Below are 20,954 nucleotides of genomic sequence, written 5' to 3' on the forward strand. Positions count from 1 at the left end.
AATGCCATTAAGAGTATATGGTGCTGGGAATTTGTCATTACGAACCCCACAGCACCATAATGGCTTTAATGAAAACTGGGAAGTTTGGTATCAAACTTCTCAGCACATTAAACCCACACGGATGCTAGTGTGGGATGTAATGAAAAATGCACTTAGACAGCATCTTAGAGATGCCCCCTGAAAAATGACCAGCCTCTGGTGGGTTCCCGGACTGGTCACACAAGCCTGCCGACAACTAGACATGTTTCTGGACCCCTGGGGTGCGAGCCTTCACTCCTTGAGCCAGAAACAAAGCCTTTCCTGGGCGGAGGTGGTCACATCTCCCCCAGGCCAGGAAGAGCCATCTGTGGCAGGGGAGCTTCAAAGGCCTTGCCACCTTTGTAATGCGACACCCAGCCTCTCCTGCTATCAGGAGTAGGCCCCCTTCCTGTCTCCCCTGCTTTTCGGCAGGAAGACAAGTGGGAAAAATGAGCACATCCCAGAAGTTGTGCCCACCTTTGCCAACCCCACCCCTCAGGTGGGGGAGGCGAAGTGAAGTCCACTCTTCAGTGCCCACCATCTAGGAGATGGCAGGCACTCTCCAATCAGGATTAGGGATTGTGCCCGCTAAATAAAGTATTTAGGGGGCAGCCCTGAACCAAGAAGACAGATTACAGCGACCTACAAAGTAGGAGGATGAAAGAAGACGCCCAGCAAAGGAGACTACAGAAAACAACGGACTTGGCCCCGCCCTACCGATCTGTCTTCAATTTCTAGAGATCTTGCGCCAAAAATTGCATTGTCCTGCAGCAAGCCACCTCCAGAACCCCTGGGAGGGAGGACTGCCTTCAACTAAGACCAGATCTCCTGTGAACAGCAGATCTGTTCAAAAGAATCTTCACAGCAAGACTCAGAGCCTGCTGAAGACAAAGAAACCCAACACCTTGAACCTATGGCCAGAGTTCGAGTGACCCACCGGTCCCATCGAGGTCCCCCAGCACTCCAGAGTCCGACTTCACCAAGGGTTGACCCCTCAAGGACTCCCTGCCTCAAGGACTCCCTGACATCACCTGCAGCCTCTGCACGGAGACACCCCCCAACCGCAAGTGGCCGGGTAAGGTGAAATCCAACCTCAAAAAACACCCCTGCATCTAGCCACCCTGCGCCCTGGAGAAGAGAACCCGAGGTGCGCCTACCTCTCCAAGCTCAACAACTTACCTGCCCAGCTGTTGGTTCCTCCTGGAAGTCTGTCTGGACCGAGCCTGCAGCCAAAATCCAAAACCGGCAATCCCCATTGAAATCAACAGGGTACCCAATGCCAAAACTGCCCCTCCGGGTGCACTTTGGGTGTTTACTCTGATCCCCTTTTGCCCTGAGCCTAACACCAGGAGCTTTGCTCCCACAACCTTGTTGCCTGCTCATGAGCAGCCACCAATCAGAGGCCCCCTATCGGATAACATTGGGCCTCAGCACTCTGCACCCGGCCGCCCTACTGCCGCTGAGGGTGTTCTGAGTGCGCATCCTCGACCCTGGGGGAACCCTGGTTCTAACCCCAGAATACCAACTCCCACAAATAAGTACTTACCTGCAAACCGGTAACTTCATTTCCTTCCAAAGGATTGCATTGACTGTTTTTCCTTGAAAATTCTTCTAAGTGTGGAGTTTATTTATTTATTTTATTTTATTTACTTAAACGGTTTTATATAGCTCTGGCTAGACCCAAGGGTATCAAGAGCGCTTTACAGAAGGACAAGAGCGCACAATACAATAATACATTCGAACAAAAAGGAAAAGCAAAATATATAAGCAAAATGTAAAGAACAATAAATACAAAATCAACGAAATAGGCAGGAACATTTAGTACCAAACTAGGAATTGGATCTCTGTGCAAGCATGGTTGGCCAGGGGTAGTGGGGAGAAGGAATGGGGTACAGTGGAGCCAGGGAGGGAGAAAGGAGAGAAGATAACAAGTAGGTGTATGAGGTGAATAAAAGTGAACAGGTGGAAGGAGGATAGCGGTATATGTGGGGGAGATAGGCGGGGGAGGCAGGTCAGGTATAGTGCAGAGCGCAACATGGCACTATAAGGGGCAGGTTGTGAAACACCTGGGAGGTGACGGGATTAAGGACCCCGGTATTTGAGGAGAAGGTGTCATTTGAGATCTTTTTTTAAGCTTAAGTATGAGGGGTTGCAACATAGATCTTTGGGGAAAGAGTTCCAAATGGTGGGTGCATTACAGGAGAAAGAGCGTGATTGGGTAGATTTCTTGTTTACCAAGGGAGGAACCAGAATGAGGGCATTGGTGCTCCTCAATTCTCTGGAGCAGCCTGCTTTGTGAAGTTTTTGAGAGAGATAGAGTGGGGTTTGGGGTTGCAAGGCTTTATGCGTAATGCACACGTTCTTGTAGATGGATCTGCCATCCAAGGGAAGCCATTGTAGATCTTTAAGGATGGGGGAGATGTGATCCAACCTCTTGGAATCGGAGATAAGCCTGGCCGCTAGGTTAAGGACCGACTTGATTGGGGCTAGGTGGACTTTAGGTGTACCTACGAGCAAAGGGTTACCATAGTCTAATCTGGAGAGTACTAATGATTGAACAACATATTTAAAGTCCTCAACAGGGATGAAGGGTTTGATTTTTCTGAGGTGTAGTAGTGAAAAGAGAGCGCCTTTCGCTGCGTTTTTTATGTGGGGGGGGGGAAAGGCTGATGTTTTGGTCAATGCTTATTCCGAGAGATTTGACTAAGCTAGAGGTGGCTAGGGAGAAGTTGAGAGCATTGAGGTCAGACAGCCAGTGTTGAATGGGGAGCCAGTTGTTTTTAGGGGCGAGGAGAATGACTTCCGTTTGTTTAGGGTTGAGTTTCAGGTGATTGTGATGGAACGATTGTTGGATCTTAGTCAGGGTATCATTGAGGTGCAAAATGTCTGCATGGGATTTAATTTTAAAGTAAAGTTGGGTGTTGTCTGCATAGAGGTGGTAATTGATACCTGCCTTCTTTAGAATGAGGGTGAGGGGCTCCATGAAGAGGTTAAATAGAGAAGGAGAGAGGATAGACCACTGGGGAACACCCAGGGAGACAGGCATAGGTTTAGAGAGGCAACTGCTGATTTTGATTTGTTGGCATCTGTGCTGGAAGACGGAAGTGAACCATTCGAGAACAGGCCATACCGAACATTGAGGGTATTGAGTAGGGCAGAGTAGTTGACAGCATCAAAGGCAGCAGAAAGGTCAAGAAGGATGAGAAGGGAAGCCTCCCCCTTGTCGAGGGAGTGATGGATATCATCAACAATGTTGAGCATTGCAGTTTCAGTGCTACAACCCTTTCGGAAGCCTGACTGTAATACATCCAGAAGGAAGAATGAGTCAATGTGTTTGTCCAGTTGGAGCAGGACGCATTTCTCGAGGGCTTTGGAAAGGAGAGGTAGATTAGAGATGGGGCGTAGATTGTTAAGGTCGTAAGGGTCAGCAGTAGCATTTTTGAGGATGGGTGAGATTTGGCCAAGCTGGAGGGAAACAGGGACACAACCCGTGGCCAGGGAGAAGTTGATGATGGTAGTCCAATAAGGAGTGATGATATGCGTTAAGTCTTGAACGAGGATGGCGGGGAGTGGGTCCAAGGTATGAGAGGAGCGTTTGAGCTTAGTGATGACGTTGAGGACTTCTCGCTTGGTAACTGGACTAAAATAAAGCCAATATGCATTGTTTTTGGGCTTTGGGCTAGGGAGGAAAAGATCCAGAGGGGCGACCGTGTGTGGGAGAAGAGCAGGATCTGGAAGGGGCGAGGGAGAGAAAGGCGGCATGGGTGGGAGGACATGGAGGGGTGAGACGCACTGCGGGGGGGGGGGGAGTTAAAGCAAAGGTTGCATCAATCTTGCCATTTTTTTCAGAAAAGAAATTCGCAATTTTTTCACAATTTTCGGTGGTAGCGATCAACTTGGGGGTGGCAGAAGCAGATTGATTTTTGATAGTGTTGAATAATTCCCTGGGTCTATTCTTGGCTCGACCGAGTTGAGCGCGGAAGAAGGAGGCCTTTTCATGAACGATGTGTTTTTTGTAATTACTCCTTGTGGATCTGAGGAGGGCGAGGTTAGAGGGGGAGGGGTGTTGTCTCCAAGAACGCTCGGTCATTCTAAGCGCGCGTCTCTCTGTGTTGAGCTCAGCATTAAACCAGGATTTGGCTGGGAGGTTTTTTTGCAATTTTAATTTGACTGGGGCGATTTGGTCAAGGACCTCGATGATTGTTTTGTTGTAGTATTCAGTAATATCGTTAGCATTTTGTGAGGGAGGAGGAAGTTGAAGTTTAGCTTTAAGTTTAGTCTCCAGTTCGCCTGGGGCAATAAGGTGAAGATTTCTAGTTAATTTCATATAGTTAATGTTTTTGGGGGAGGGGGAGGAGTAACACTGTTGATCGTGAAGATGATAAGGTGATGGTCCAACCAATCAATGGGGACAATGTGCGAGAGGGAGGCTAAATCTTTGCTAGTGATGATGGGGTCTACCGTAGATCCTTTGTCATGTGTAGGAGAATGGCAAAGTTGGATTAAGTCAGTACCGTCAAGGAGGTCATTGAGGGTTATAATCAAGGGGTCGTTATTATTGTTCCAGTGAATATTAAAGTCTCCGAGGAAGATGTTATTGAAGTCGGAAATCGAGGCTTGGGAAAGTAGGTCAGACAGTTCATCTACAAAGGGCAGAGGGTCACCAGGGGGATGATAAATATTATGTAGCAGAATAGAGTTGTATGAAACAGTGACAAAACTGCAATGTTCTAAAAGTGAAGGACTAACCTTTCGTCTAGGGAATGTCTCAGTATATCTAGGCATATCATACTGATAAGCAAAAGTAACTTAAAAAGTAAGGTATGAAGTAATCTGTAAAGTAACTGAAAAGTAATGTTGAACTGTTGACTTACTTGTAATTCAACCAACTGCACTTTAACCTGTATTCAACTGTAAATCACTGCATAAGATTTTGCCAAGTATTATTTCACTTACCTGCACCAGGCTTGGCTTGGTTCTAGAAATAAAATAGCCAGCCTTACTGCTCGCCCACACTACCACAAATCTAGAGTAACAAACTATCTACTTTAACCTCTATCTACCTTTGGGGTTCCACTGCACCCTGTGCACACTACACCTCATTTTGGTATAGTATATACAGAGCCAGCTTCCTACAACTGTTTGATAATGGGCAGATAATCTTTTGAAGAACTGAATAGGGGCAAAACACTCTACCAAACACTGAGCGAGACACCCATACTTAAGTTAGACACTGAGTACTCCATCCCTCAATGGAGGCAGGAGCTTCCTCTTCCCTAACAACATTTGAAAAATGGTTCAAGGACGGTCCTCATGACAAAGGCCTGATCTCAACAATCTAAATTTCTAACAGAGTATCCCTCAGAGGTCAAAATGCCTGGTCAGAGACAATGGGAGGGTGAGTTTGCAATGTCCTTCAACACAAAGAGTGGGGGAAGTTGTATGATGATAGGGCACAGTCCTTCACACTGAATGTTCAACTGCGAGAAATGTAGTACACACTAATCATGTACTGGTACAGGGAAACATCCATAACAACGCGGGCATTACCCCGCACTGCTATTACAATGCTGCTATTACAACGCAAGTCGTTACGACTTGCGCTGGAGTGCGCTGTAGGATAGGGAATAGTTTAATTTTCTATCCAACACATTCCCTACTGTCAACGTGGGCTGGAGTTGGACTAGAAAATTAAACTATTCCACTATTCAGCGCCCCCCAACGCAAGTCGTTGTAACGACTTGCGTTGTAAAAACTGCTTTGTAATGGCATGCGGAGTAAAAGCCCGCATTGTAATGCCGTACAACCCTGGCACATAAAGCCTGAAACAATTTCTAAGTGGATACATCTAAAAGCAGTTCCTGCTGGTGTGGGCATGAAGCTGTGTGCACATTACTGAACCTCCTTTACAAATGTCCCAAACTTGGTAAATATTGGAGGAATGGGATGTTGGCCTACTTCTCCCTAAGCTGGTATGTCTAAACTATGAACGCTTGCCATTCCCTGGTAACCGCACTCTCACTGCCTGACTTTGGATCTGACTAGCAAGAAGAGGAGAGCTTAGAGATCTGCAACCAATTTTCTCTAATTAGACAAGTGTCTTAACTGCTCCAAAGACTCCAAACACCCAACAGATTCCTCCCTCAGAGAGGCTCACTTGGTATTAGTGAAAAGAACTAGTGGAAGAGGGATAGGCCCAGAGAAATGCATCCATGGAGGTCAGATTGGTCTAGCCGCTACTGGAATTCCTGATGGATATGAGAGGGTGACAGGAACTGTTGCCTTGTAATTTTCTGACTTTTTGTCCCAGTGAGACAGAAAGTGGATTACCAATGGATAAACGAGCATACGATCTGGAGATATACCTGCATTTCATCCTGGCCTCATCAACCAATCAAATTCTGACTGGTCCAGAAGGGATGTCATTAGAGAATGCAACATATTCTGTTGTTGAGGAGAATGGAACACCATTTCTGAGTCAGTTCTGAGGTTTGCTCCTATGAACAGCAGGCTCCGTACTAGTTCCAGGTGAGATTTCACTTGACTCAGAACCAATCCATGTATCTTCAAGTTCTTGCCAACCTGATGAACAACCTCCAATCCTCTGGAAAGAGAACAGGCTCAAAATAGGCAGTCATGCAAGTATGAAAAAACACAAACCTGTGGCGTGGAATGTATCCACCAGAGGGGTCAAAACGTTTGTGAAGGCCCTTGGAGGATGCTGGCCAAATGGAAGAATCCAGAAGGATAAGTAACTTACCTGTAATCCTAGTTCTCTTCCAGGGGTATCCTCATCAAAGTCATAAGCACTGAATATTCCCGCCCATGTGCGGGACCCCGGAAACAATATAAAAATATATATGTAAAAACACATATATCTAGCTCCACATATATGTACATACATATATTATTTTTCTCATACCAATGCAGCCCCAAAAAGAGGCTAACACAATGTAAAACCTTGTACATGTACTGCAATTATAAAGGAAACAAAGAACACATTAAATCAAATATCCTTTGAATTTTGTGTTTTAATGAGTAAAAACACTCATAACTCCTGAAAATTACTCCAAAAAAGACATTGTTAGTCTCAGGCTGCATTGAAAAGCAATAACATAGAAAATGAAAGCATTTTCAACAAAAACTGGCACTGTGCCTTTAAGGTAGCCCTGAAACCAGGCTTCCCATCATGCCTCAGGGGTGACAGTTAGGCCAGTTGTTCTTTGCATAACCCTGATGTCAGGGCTAAATACAAATACAAAAAAACGTACAACTCTCATTTACCTGGGGAGGCGGGTGGGTTGCTTATGACTTTGATGAGGATACCCCTGGAAGAGAACTAGGATTACAGGTAAGTAACTTATCCTTCTCTTCCAGGGGATCCTCATCAATAGTCATAAGCACTGAATAGAATAGCAAGCCCAACAACCACCTGCAGGTAAATGAGAAGTACATCTTTTACCTTAAAAGACCCAACATCACAGCCCAGACTGGCTGTTAAACAGATTCCGCAAGGAGGCTTGGCCTACTTGGGTATCTGCTCTCGTGTCAGAATCAAGACAATAATGTCTGGTAAATGTATGGACGGACCGCCAGGTCGCCGCCTTACAGATCTCAGACATGGGCACATTATTGAGAAAAGCCGCAGTCGCAGCTCTTCCTCTGGTGGAATGCGCCTTGGGAGAGAATCCCAGGGGTGTTTGCGCCAGCTGGTAAGCAAGTTTAATACATGAAACGATCCATCTGGAAATGGAACGTTTTGAGGCAGCATGGCCTGTCCTGATCGATCCATAGTTAACGAAAAGATGATCAGAATGACGAATAACTTTAGACCTGTCAAGATAGAATTTTAAAACCCTTTTCAGGTCTAAAGAATGCAGAGCCCTCTCAGCTGGAGTAGAGGGATTGGGAAAAAAAGTGGGCAGAGAAATGGTCTGATTTACATGAAAATCTGACACCACTTTAGGCAGAAAAAATGGATGCGTCCGCAGCACCACCCTATTCAGATGGAACACCGTATAGGGTTCTGATGCACAGAGGGCTTGAATCTCGCTCACTCTGCGAGCTGACGTGATAGCCACCAAAAAAGGCGCTTTCCATGAAAGATGTTGTAAAGTAGCGTTGTGAATGGGTTCAAAAGGAGGACCCATTAACTTTGATAGCACCAGGTTCAACTCCCAGGGTGGGGAAGGAGGACGCACTGGAGTGTACACTTTTTTCAACCCTTGCAGGAAGTCCTTGACAGATGCTAGCTGGAAAAAATAGGTTTGAGAAGGTGACCACCTATAAGCCGTTATGGCTGCTAGGTGCACCTTGATGGAATTACATTTTAAACCTGCTTTAGCCAGATACAACAAATAAGGAAGAACTGCTTCTTCTTGACATTTGATCGGATCATGACTATTCTGTATACACCACATATTGAATCTCTTCCACTTGCATGCATACGAATGTCTGGTGGAAGGACGCCTTGCCTCTTTCAGAATGAACATGCAGTGCTCTGGCAATCCTAGATGGCCGTATTGGATGACCTCAGGAGCCATGCTGCCAAGCTCAGTGACGGAAGGTTGGGATGGAAGACCCTCCCGTCCATCTTGGACAGCAGGTCCGGCCTGCATGGTAGCCTCTTGTGAGGAGTCACTGACAGATGAAGCAGGTCCGTGTACCACCACTGCCTCGGACAATCGGGAGCAATCAGAATTATTGTTGTGCACAAGTTTGTTAGCTTGCTCACCACCTTCGGAATCAACGGAAGAGGTGGAAAGGCGTACACAAATTCCTTTGACCAGTCGATCAAAAGAGCATTCCCTCTCAAGCCTGGCCAGTGGAACCTGGAGGCGAAGCTTCGGCATTTGGCGTTTTGGCCGCCCGCGGACAGGTCTATGGTGGGACGACCCCAGGATTGAAAAAGTTCCTCTACCACTTCGTCGTGAAGAACCCAGTCTTCTTTGTCGTCGAAATGACGGCTTAGAGCGTCTGCCCTCACGTTTTGTTCTCCTGGAAGGTGAACCGCAGTGACAGACAGCCCGCGAGCCAGAAGCCAATGCCAGATCCTCTGCGCTTCCAACGACAACGTCCGGGAGCGCGTTCCCCCCTGCTTGTTTAAATAGTACATTGTGGTGGTATTGTCCGTCTGTACTAGCACAGATGCCTCTTGGATTGAGGGGAGGAACGCTTTGAGAGCTAGGTGTACTGCTCTCAGCTCCAGCATGTTGATATGATAAGTGCTTTCCTTGAGTGACCACTGACCTTGCACCTGTAGTGGGCCCATGTGCGCTCCCCAGCCCAGAAGGGAAGCGTCCGTGATCAGTGTTTGCACAGGGGGAGGTTGGTGGAACAGGACTCCCACCTGCATATTCTGAGCTTTCGTCCACCACGGAATAGAAGCTCGAGCTGCGTCTGAGATGGTGATGTGATCGTCCCAGCGAGCCGATTGCTGATCCCACTTGTCCTCCAGATCCTGCTGAAGAGGACGCATTCGAAGTCTGGCATTCGGGACCAGGAAGATGCAAGACGCCATCGACCCTAGCAGGGAGGCAATCCTGCGCACTTTCTGAGCTTTGTCGCGAAGAATCAGATGACATTTCAGGGCGATTGATGATTGTCACTCCTCCGAAGGAAACACTTTTCCTGCTTCGGAGTCTAGCAGAGCTCCAAGGAAGTGGATCCTCTGGTTGGGCTGAATGACTGATTTTCCGAAGTTGACATGTAGCCCTAGTCTCTGGCAGAGCTGTATACAAGTCTGGAACTGATTTCTTACGCTGACTGGGGAAGGACCTTTCACCAGCCAATCGTCCAAGTATGGGTACACGAAGACCCCTCTGCGGCGTAGAGCAGCTGCCACCTCTGCAACACACTTCGTGAACACCCGAGGGGCCGACTTCAAACCAAACAGTAGGACTTTGAACTGATAGTGAGAGGTCCCCACCCTGAACCAGAAGAAATCTTCAGTGACTGGGGTGTATTGGAACATGGAAATAAGCATCTTGAAGGTCCAGCAAACACATCCAATCTCCCTTCCTGAGATGTGGATATATTTGGTGAAGCGCCAACATGCGAAATCTTTCCTTTCTGACGTGAAGATTTAGTGTTCGCAAGTCCAGGATGGGTCTGTATTCTGCCTTCTGTCCTTTTTTCTTGACCAGAAAATAACGGGAGTACACTCCTTTTCCCCTCTGAGAGACCGGAACTCTCTCGATAGCTGACTTTTCGAGTAGAGTGGCGACTTCTCTTTGCAGTAGGTGCAGCTGATGATTTGATGTTGACATCGGGGAAACCGGTGGAGGCAGACGATTGAAACGAAGACAGTACCCATTCTGAAGCGTAGACAACACCCATCTGTCTTTTGTGATGCTTTGCCACTCTTTCAAATGATTTGCCAGGCTTCCCCCCACTGGAGTGGTCCACGGCGCTGGGGGAAGAGACGACTCATTGCTTGGCTTGAGCCTTGCCGGTGTTGTTGCCTTGGCGCTGATTATTTCCTCCCTTATAAATACGTTTGCCTTTGTACTGGGCTTTTTGTTGCCCCTGCTGATCATGGCTCTTCTGCCAGTTCGGGGTTTGAACCCGCTGCTTTGTAGAGCCCTTGTTAAAGGAGCGAAATTTCCTCTTGAACGCCTTCTTCTCAAGACCCACCGCCTTGAGAGTTTCCAGCTCTGCCTTCATGCGCTGCATTTCTTCGTCCGCACTTGTGCCAAACAACGAAGCACCTGAAAAGGCAAGTTCAATATGCGCGCTTGTGCTGCTGGTTTTAACGCCGTGAGGCGCAACCATGATGACCTCCTTGCCTTTACCCCATGAGCATACCCATGAGCGGCTAGGGTAGCCCCATCCGCTGCGGCGCTTATCACATGGTTGGAGACTTGACTGCCTTCCAGGAGGATTTCTTCAAAGTCCTTACGATCCTCTGCTGGGAGTTTCTCCACAAAACGTTGCAGAGAATCCCACAGGGATCGGTCATAACGCCCCAAGAGGGCTTCCGCATTGGCAACCTTGAGAAAAGCCGCTGATGTATTGCAGACCCGCCTTCCCCACGAGTCTTGCACCTTACTGTCCTTATCCGGAGGCACAGTGGAGGATGAGGAGACTGCATTGGACTTCCTCGCCGCCGCAATAATCACTGAGTGCGGGGAGGATCAGCTCTGAGGAATAGCGGATCGTCCTCTGGAGATTTGTACTTTTTAAGAATCCTTGCCGGAGCCGCCTTGACCGTCGCTGGGGTTAAGAAGACGTCCATAACAGGCTCTATAATCCCCGGCACCAAAGGCAGAAGAGGTTTGGGTGCAGACCTATGCTGTAGTGTTTCAAAAATTATTGAGGTCTTGACCTGCGGAGTTTTTAAGGTAACTCCCAGCTTAAGAGCTCCCCTACCAAGTACGTCCTGAAAAGTGAAGATATCATCAATTGGAGATACCCTCGTTGAAGGAGAGTCTGTTAGGGTAGGAGAGTAGTTTCTGTGAGAGCGGGTCGAGGAAGAAGAAGTGGAAGGAGTTCTTCGGTCTCTCCTTGTACTTCTTGATCGAGATCTACGCCTGCTGGTTCGCACCCTGGAGCGCGAACATTCCCTCTGACGAACTGGGGAGCGCGATCTTTCCCTCTGGCGAACTGGAGAGCGTGATCTTTGTCTCTGGCGAACAGGAGAGCGTGATCTTTCCCTTCAGCGAACAGGAGAGCGTGATCTTTCCCTTCAGCGAACAGGAGAGCGTGATCTTTCCCTCTGGCGAACTGGGGAACGTGATCTTTCTCTCTGGGGAACTGGAGAGCGAGATCTTTCTTTTTGCCTCACCGGAGAGCATGACCGTTCTCTAGGCCTAGAGAGCGGTTGCTGCATCCGATACGCTGTCTCCTTGTCCGTAGCCCAATGATGAAGTTGCTTGCACCATCTCGGTGAAAGTCTGACAGTAGGCGACTTTTGCGCTAAACCTTTCACTGGAGAATGTGACAGAATTGTTGCATCTCTTAGCGAATGCCTGGATTCCTCGCTGCCGGACTGATAAATAATTACATCCGGGCCAGAGTCCGAACCTGAACCAGCTGCAGACCTGGAGCGACTGCGAGAGTCTTTCTGCTCTGGGGCCCTCTTCCGCTTGGCAGCGTGATTGTCACTCACTTGCGAGCCCTGGTCATCCTCCGCAGCTGAAGCAGAACCAGACGACCTTATAGACTGCTGGGCCACTGGCTGAGGCTGAACCACTGGAGTTCCATGCCTCGATGTCGACTTCCGAGGGGGTGAAGGCTTTTCCACCGTCGAACCTTGCTCATCTCTCGACGGCGAGTGTCCTGCCGCCGTTTGTGAATGCCTCGACGTCTAGCGTCGATGGTCTGACGCCGACGGAGGAAACTTTGACGTCGAACTACCATGGTCCTTCGACAAAGATGAATGTCTCGACGTCGAATGTCGATGGATCGTCGACGGAGAATCCCTCAACGTCTATCGCCGATGACCTGGCGACGACGGAGGATGCCTCGAGGTCGATCGCTTCTTCGACGTCGATCGCCGATGACCTGGCGACGACAGAGGTTGCCTCGACGACGATCGCCGATGACCTGGCGACGACGGAGGATGCCTCGACGTCGAGCGTCGATAGCCCGACGACGACGGAGGCTGCCTCGACGCTGAGTGCCGATGACCCGGCAACGGCGGAGGCTTCGACGTCGAAAACTCTACCTGAGCCTTCGACGATGGAGGTCTCGACGTTGAGCCGCCCTGCTTCAACGGTGACCTCTCTCTCGACGCTGCACATCGCCCGGTTGACGGCAGCGGAGTTTTCTTGACTTTCGACGCTGAAGACTTCACCTTCTTCGTCGTTGGAGACCTCGACGCCGATCCCGACGCCGAAGGAGAGCAGGTCGGAACTTATTTCGACGTTGACCGCTTCATAAGTCTCTTTGGAGACCTACCTCTCTCAGAAAGGCCATAAATCCTGCTTCTTTCTCTGTCCTTGATAGTTCTGGATGACAAGGACTGGCAGTGGACACAAGATGCTACCTCATGAGAGTCCGGTAGACAGCGAATACACACAGGATGTGTATCTGACCAAGCCTTCTTATGCCCACAGGCAGGACAGGTGTCAAAAAGAGCTTTAGGCATTTCTGACAAAAAATTAACCTTTTTTGAGCCCAAAAAAGGTATAACTATCTCTCTAGGGTAAAAACCCGTCGAGTGAGATAAAAAAATTGAAGAAAACACCAAGTAATTCTGACAGAAAGTCAAAAAAAGGTGGGCGCTGTTAACCAGGGTCCTGACAGAAGGAGCCGGAAAGAACAACTGACCTAACTGTCACCCCTGAGGCATGATGGGAAGCCTGGGTTCAGGGCTGGCTTAAAGGCACAGTGCCAGTTTTTGTTGAGTGTTTTTACTCATTAAAACACAAAATTCAAAGGATATTTGATTTAATGTGTTCTTTGTTTCCTTTATAATTGCAGTACATGTACAAGGCTTTACATTGTGTTAGCCTCTTTTTGGGGCTGCATTGGTATGAGAAAAATAATATATGTATGTACATATATGTGGAGCTAGATATATGTGTTTTTACATATATATTCTTATATTGTTTCCGGGGTCCCGCACATGGGCGGGAATATTCAGTGCTTATGACTATTGATGAGGATCCCCTGGAAGAGAACTGAAAGTGCATTCCTTGAACATAAAAATAAAGATTTTTGGGAAGACACATGAAGATGAACATCTAAATGAGCATCCAAGAGAATAAGTGAGGCAAACATACAATATGGAACTATACCTCAATATTGTACTGGCACCCACAAACAAACAGGTGCAAAATATTTTCAGTGGTCCAGAAGAGATGTCAGATGAGTATGTAACTTGTTCTGTGTTGAGGAGAGAAGAACACCATTTCTAGGTCTGTTCTGAAGTTTGCTCTTATGAACTGTGGGCTCTGTGCTAGTTCCAGTTGAGATTTTACTTGATTGAGAAAGAATCCATGCATCTTCGGATTCTCACAAATCTGGTGAACCATCTCCAACCCTCTGGAAAAGGAAGAGGCTCAAATTACCCTGTAGCATGGAGTGTACCCACCTGGAAATATAAGAAGGGAAGCTTAAGAGCCCAAACATTGTAATTTGCCCAGCAGCCAGATACAATGTGTGAGGAGTGGAAGCTATTTTGCCTGTGACCAGGACTGGGGGCCAAGGCCTGCTAGTCCTGGAAATATGCAGTCGATATGCAAATAAAAATCACTTGGTTTTGATGCTTAGGACAGCCAATTGCTTGTTAGAAGACAGTATTAAAAGCAAGTGATTAAGGCGGGTCCCTACTTAGGTCATTACAACGGCTAGGTCATAGTACTTTTAAGAACTTTTTTTCTTATTTTATGAGGGATAGGTAAAGTCGGTCGATATATTGAGACAAACCCCATGACGTAAAGACTGGGATGAGAAAAATGGACGGGGGAGATAATGTCTTTGTATCATCCAGAATTGATTAGTGTAAGGCTCTCTTCTTAGAGCTCCCAGAGAGTTCTAATTGCAGACTGCAACTAATTCAGAAAGCCATGGCAAGAATTGCTTTGGGACTTAACTAGACTAGATCATAGGTTCCCCGCACTGGCCAGTTTACATTAGCTTCCTGTTAAGACAGTATATTTTGTTTAAATCTATGTGTCTAGTCATAAAAGCATCAGTAACCTTAGACCTACTTCTATGTTTAATTGCTTTAAACATCATTGTCCTTGTGACACACTATGTCCTGCTGACCAGACACTTAACTATACCCAATTCAATTGAGTGAAGATTGGTGGAAGGACTTTCTCAGTGTCAGCCCCTGTGCCTGGAATCGTTTAACTTTGGCCATTCCTTAAAGCCAAATTTTAAAGTTTAGTTAAAGTTGAATCCTGTCTCTCCACGCTTAGAGTCCCTCGGTTAACACCTTTATTAGTGATGATGTCTAAAAACAATGCATCAGGCAAGTAAGAAGAGAATAATGACTCAAATCCATCTTATATTAGCCAACATGTTTCTGCCCACAATAACTAGCCTATCCGGTCTGGGGTATTGATCAGGGCTCTAGGATCCCTAAATTTAGGCAGTAGGCTCAAACTATCCTATAAGGCAATGCACCTTCATTACCAACTAAAGCACCCAGGTGAATACTACCTGAGTTTTCTTAGGATCGACTCAGTAGGTCAACCCTAAACGTTAGGGGATACCAGAAGTTTGGTCAGGGAGGGGGTGGTGTCCTTTGTAGTCACACAGTCATCAAAAGAACCACCGCGCCCGGGGACCTAACCATTCCCGCTCCTTGCCAACGGAACGTTTGAATCATTGTGCTCTTCTTACCCTCCTGATACAGTGTTTTTAGACATACCTAGAGTCCTCCCTAATAAAGGGGATAACCGAGAAACCCGAATGTATTTTTAGACTATCTGGATCCTGTTTTTTACAGTAGTTTTATTAAAGAACTCCCTCCTACCTCCAAGTCTTCGAGGAAGTTAAGTCCCCCTTGGTGGTACCATCTTACCAGGGTGGGGGGAGAGGATGCCGATGATGAAGCATGACAATATTATGTGTGTGAGGCAACCTCTTCCATAAAGGACGGCTTTTCCACTTATTCTGCTATGTATAAATGTGTATAAAGGCTGAGCTTTTTCCTAAAATCTAGGAAACAATCTCCCCTGTGATACTTTGGTGTATCTTATAAGCACCGTACCTTGTAATATACTAGCTTTTTGTTGGAAGGACGTACTGGAGCATTTCCTCCACCTCTATTTTGTGATAATAGTACCCTGTTTTACATTTCATCTCGGGTCTGTAATTTAACGTTTCCTTACAAATTCCTTGCTGTATTGTGCTCTGAGGTGGCGATATTCCATTGTTGGGAGTCATTGTACAGCATTTCAATATAGAATAGGTTCATGATGAAAAAACATCTTTGTAAGTGAAGACTAACAAACCCCTCTTCAACCACTGTTTTGTTCTGTGTTAAGATGTAAATGTTCTTGTGTGCCTGCTCGTTGCTGGAAAACAAACACATAGGGAAAAAAACATTGTTGGGCTCGCCATTCTACAAGTCGTCTGATGCAAGAACTTACTTGATATTATTGATTGGATGACCTGTTCTCTTTGCCTTGAGATAAGCAAGAATGTTCAGGTCCGGCCACAATGTGCACACTACCATGAATTCAGTGATACTCAAAACCCCAGCTGTGCGACTCAAATTATTCTGCTGATCTAATCACTGTGGGATGATGTAGACAGAAAAGAACAGGAGGACCTGTGATGGAGGGAGGGATTTGTAGGTGTCCGTGCTAGCATCAGCGAAAAGGTACTACAGGTGTATCTACAGTTGGATAAGTGGAACAACCTCCTCTGTTTTGAGCCTGGGCCTTGTCTGTCTTGGGCCACGGCTTGCCATATGTGTGTAAGGACTGTGGCAAAAATGACAGACGAAATGGTAATGTGTGAAATACTCATTTCGTTTTGAAAATCACACCAGGAAATAGTCAGAAGTTACACATGCCTGAAGTTTTACAAACTGAACATCACAGTGGGAAGCGTATTAACGGAGTTAGACGTGATATTAGACATGGAAACTTCTCTTGTAAGAAAAAAATGAAAAATGGACCGGATAGTCAAGAAGCATTGCTTGGGCCATTGTGGCTGAATAGGAAACTCTGCATGCATATTAGACATTTTATGTTCTTTAGCTGGTAAATATTTTGAGTCATCATGTGGTAGATGTGTAACATTTGAAATGCATATCTGTTTTTCTCCCCACAGATTACTGATGCCAGTACGCAGACCATCCGAACTGGCACTGCCTGTTCCATGACCAACCAGAACAGCCACTGGAGCGGGCAGCCGTTTCCTCAGTCTCTGCCTGTGGGGAACTCAAAAGCAATCGCGGAGAAACTGGAGGTGGTGCATGCAGAGGTGCAAAAGTTGACACAGGCCCTTCATGCAATGGCAGAAAGACAGAATCGCATGGAACGCCAGCATGAGCAGCAGCAGCACCGTTTCCAGCAGGAAGTGCTTGGAACTTTGCAGCAGATGACGTCCATGCTTGGCCAACAACAGCAGCAGCAACAACAGCAGCAACAACAGCAACAGCTCTGCCACGCCCAGTCACCACTCAACCAAGCCTGCCTTCCTTATGGCAACATGTCAGAAGCTACACCGGCCCTGCCTAGCTTTGGACAGTTCAAGATGGAGCTTCTTTGACCGTCACACAGCTTGATATTATAATGACCACCTCACAATGTAGATGTTACCAGGGTTACTCTAATACGTATATTTCTGGAGTGAAGCAAAGGGCCTCGTGGTGCTTTCACAGAACAGAGGAGTTATACTGTATCAGCTACAAACAGCTGTTCTCTGATGCATTTCTGGTCTTATATGTGAAGTGTTTAAGAAGAATGATGGTTACTTGAACCTGCCATTTGTGGGCTGGGACTGGGCCTCTCTTTTGAGTGAAGGATTTTTTCATTAAAACAAAAATAGAGCACTAGCAGCTGTGGGGTTTATTTTTTATGCTGTACAGGGGTGTTTCCGAAATTAGCAGGGTTGGACTTGGTCATAATGCCTTGCTCTGAAATTCTTATCCTTTTAGTTAACAAACAGACCCTTGAAGACTCTGGGAGAGACTGATATTTTTCCTGAATCACTAAGCAAGGTCAAAGCCAGGTTGTGAAAGAGTTTTATTAAAAAATGAAACTTTGTAATTTGCTTCTACGGTTATTCGTGGTCCACAATTTGCATCAACTAATATTTTCTTTGTTTTGTACTGTTTATTTTTGTTCCTTCTTAAAAATGAAAATAACAATCTTTGACTGTCAAACAGAATAAACGAATCGCTTGAAGAAAGCCCCCATGACACTTCTGGCCAGCACCAGCTTTATGATTCTCGTCAGTGCTGCCGATAATATCCTTGCTCAGCCTACACAAGCCCGGGATGGCATAGAGCAGGCGCATAACTGCATAATGACGCAAGCCAGGCATAGGCTGTAAAAGACTGCCTGTCGGCCATTGGAGCGCTTACAGGGCTAAAACATCCACAGTGAAAGGGCCCTTGAGATTTCCTTGAGTAGTTTTCGGTCATAGATCACAGATATTATTAAAATGTATTGTTCTATATACAAAAAATACTTGGCGTACATTGCAACATTGAAAATGTCCAGTAAAGGGGCATCGAGAACACATAATAGACTCCCCTTGAATTATCACTAGGAAGGGCGACGGGTGCTCGGAGCACACATTCCCCAACTTTAGCCAGAAAACCTCAATGTCTCACCTCGTACCTTCCTCATTCGCCTTCTAAAATTTCTGAAGGGACTGGAGCGAATCATCCAGTCTCTCCCAGTGCACCGTATAAAAATAATATTTGAGATGGTTTTTTTCCTCAAGAAAAAGTTCAGTGTACAGAACTGAGGAGTAATTTAGTTCGTTTCAGTTCTGTATTCCAGTCACGTCAAACACGAGTACCAGTATCATTCACCACAAATCTTCCAGGCTGATCAAAAGTCCACCGAGGTCTCTCTTTGATTGTTCATTTCGATGGTTGTGTAGTTCTGGGGGCGTCTACAAAAAAAAGATAAAGGTACAGTCATTTCCTGGTGAAAGAAGCACAAGTCTGCATCCCTGACTTGTTTGTTCATTCCCTGTGCTGCTAGCAAAACCAGCACATCTTTTAATAAACCAAATGTACACATGACCCTACATAATCGTACATTAACCGCATGCGCGCTGCGGCTATTTTTGTGCTACGCGGCTTTTTTCAAAAAGCCGCGTTACATGACGAGCTCAGCTCGTCATCAGCGTGCGAGCGGCGCAACTGATGACGAGCTGATCTCGTTATCAGCGCCGTAGGGGTTAAAGGAAAGGAAAAGCATGGACCACAATGCAAAAGTACAGAGGAATGAGCCATCAGCTTTACTACAAAAATAAAGAAAGAAACCGGTTGAGTGAAATGCGAACGTACTGCCCACGTGGCCGCATGGGTTGTGAGATTCAGGAACATCAGATAAACAGAGTGACTTAAAATTGCTGGCCTTATATATATTTTTAAATAAAGTAAACGTACAGCCATCATAACAATAACGATAGTCGCATAACTTACTGTGGTAACTGGGTTGCCTGGGGTCACTCTGAGCACAGTGAGATGGGCTAAGGTTTAAAAGGATACAGTTCGGGCTGGTTTCTGCGGCATGGCGAAGGTTTTGAAGGAAGTAGCAGCTTTCAAGATTTACCAAGATGATATCTTGATATTTGGTTCTGATACCAGAGTGCACGATTAAAGGGTTAGGATGGTTCTTAAAAGGTTAGAATGTATGAATTTGACGATGAAGAGAGAGAAGTGCAAGTTCAGGCAGTCTTTCATTGAGTATTTGGGACAGGAGGTGTATAAGGATGGAGTTAAGCCGAAATTCAGTTTGGTCAATGCCATAAGGGATTTGGGGCCCGATGTAGGTAATCCCAGATTACCGATTCTTAAATACCGAATCATACCGATTCGGTATTTAAGAACGGGCAAATGGGATGTAGGTAATTTTTCTTTAAAAATTACCGAATCGGTAAGTTTCGGTAATTACCGAATCGGTATTTACCGATTCAGTAATTGCCATTCATTCCTATGGGCCTGGAGGCCCATAGGAATGAATGTCAATTACCGAATCGGTAAATACCGATTCGGTAATTGGGGGAAACATTGAAGGGTGGCAGGGTGTCACTTTGACACCCTGTTGCACCCCTCAATTGTGTATGGGTGCACATGTTGCAGACATGCCCTATGGGCATGTATGTCTGCAACATGGCACTGTTGGAAAAGCAAAAAAAAATGCTTTTTCAAAGGTTTTCATTATTTACCACCAACTTGTAGTTGGTGGTAAATAACGAATGCTAAAATGGGAAAATCACTCATTTGAGTGCTCCCTACATATCAGGATTCGGTAATTTACAGAATCGGTATTTAAGAATTCGGTAATTTACCGATTCCTTAAATGACCGATTCGGTAAAATACAGAATCCTTAAAAAGTGCCACCTACATCTCAAAAACCTAATACCGGTCGGTAAGGGCCGAAATTACCGAATTTCGGCCTTTACCGACCGGTATTTGGCTACCTACATCGGGCCCTTGGTGTCTCCGACTGGAAAGGAAGAGTTGTTGAAATTTTTAGGGATGGCAGAGTACTATAGTATATTAATTCCTAACTTTGCATCCAAGTGTTCAAGAATGAGACTTCTATTGAAGAAAGGTGTATCATTTTGTTGGGACGACAGGTGTGAAGAGGAGTTTGTAAAGTTGGAGGAGGAGCTGGCCGATGCACCCATATTGAGAAGCTTCGATCTTGGCATGAAGAGCGCCTTTGTCACTGATGCTAGTGTTAAGGGCCTAAGAGCAGTCTTATGGTAGGGAGAAGGACCGGACACCAGACCATTATGTTTGCATCTAGGTACCTTCGTGCACCGGAAAGGAGATACTCGGTCATTGAGAGAGAGGCTTTAGCGAGTCATTGGGCTGTAAAGAAGATGAAACCGTTCTTATGGGGTGCAGAGTTTTGTGTGAAAGCAGATCATAAGTCATTGAGATAAATATTTCTTAATAAAGGCATTGATGCTGTGTCAGGGAGGATTACCCGCTGGATTGTAGCTTTGCAAGAGTACAATTTTGTGGTTGAGGACATCCCAGGCTGTAGGAATGTGGTCGCCAACGCTTTGTCGAGGTTGGTGCCTGAGTATGACTTAACCGCAAGACATTATGAGGAGGAAATTGAAGAGAAAGTGTATGTGTGTGTTTGTGTTGTAGAGGGTGCCACCATTTCAGAGGAGGAGTGGTGGAAAGCTGTGAGGGAAGATGTAGGTATTCAAAATGTTTTTGAGAGATTGAGGTATGGGTAGAGTAAGAAGGGTTATTCCAATTGAGAGTGTCAGAAATTTTGGTCTGTTAGAGAAGAATTGTCTGAGACTAAAGGTTTGTTGTTTC

The 20,954-nt window shown here is 46.2% G+C and overlaps 2 protein-coding genes across 3 annotated transcripts in view; one reads left to right on the forward strand and one right to left on the reverse strand.

Moving 5' to 3' along the window:
* Positions 1-17,696, forward strand: part of LOC144784273 (uncharacterized) — a 155,871-nt gene extending 138,175 nt beyond the window's left edge. Inside the window, exon 5 of the mRNA XM_078662943.1 lies at positions 16,756-17,696. Within this exon, the coding sequence (XP_078519069.1) occupies positions 16,756-17,196 (441 nt within the window). The 3' untranslated portion in view covers positions 17,197-17,696. The remainder of the gene's footprint in view (positions 1-16,755) is intronic.
* LOC144784272 (uncharacterized) overlaps positions 17,656-20,954 on the reverse strand; it is a 491,196-nt gene continuing 487,897 nt past the window's right edge. For both annotated transcript variants that reach the window (XM_078662942.1, XM_078662941.1), the window contains one exon: positions 17,656-18,552. In XM_078662942.1, the coding sequence (XP_078519068.1) occupies positions 18,489-18,552 (64 nt within the window). In that variant the 3' untranslated portion in view covers positions 17,656-18,488. The remainder of the gene's footprint in view (positions 18,553-20,954) is intronic.

Source organism: Lissotriton helveticus, chromosome 10 (genome assembly GCF_964261635.1).
Source record: "Lissotriton helveticus chromosome 10, aLisHel1.1, whole genome shotgun sequence".
NCBI classification, from domain to species: domain Eukaryota; kingdom Metazoa; phylum Chordata; class Amphibia; order Caudata; family Salamandridae; genus Lissotriton; species Lissotriton helveticus.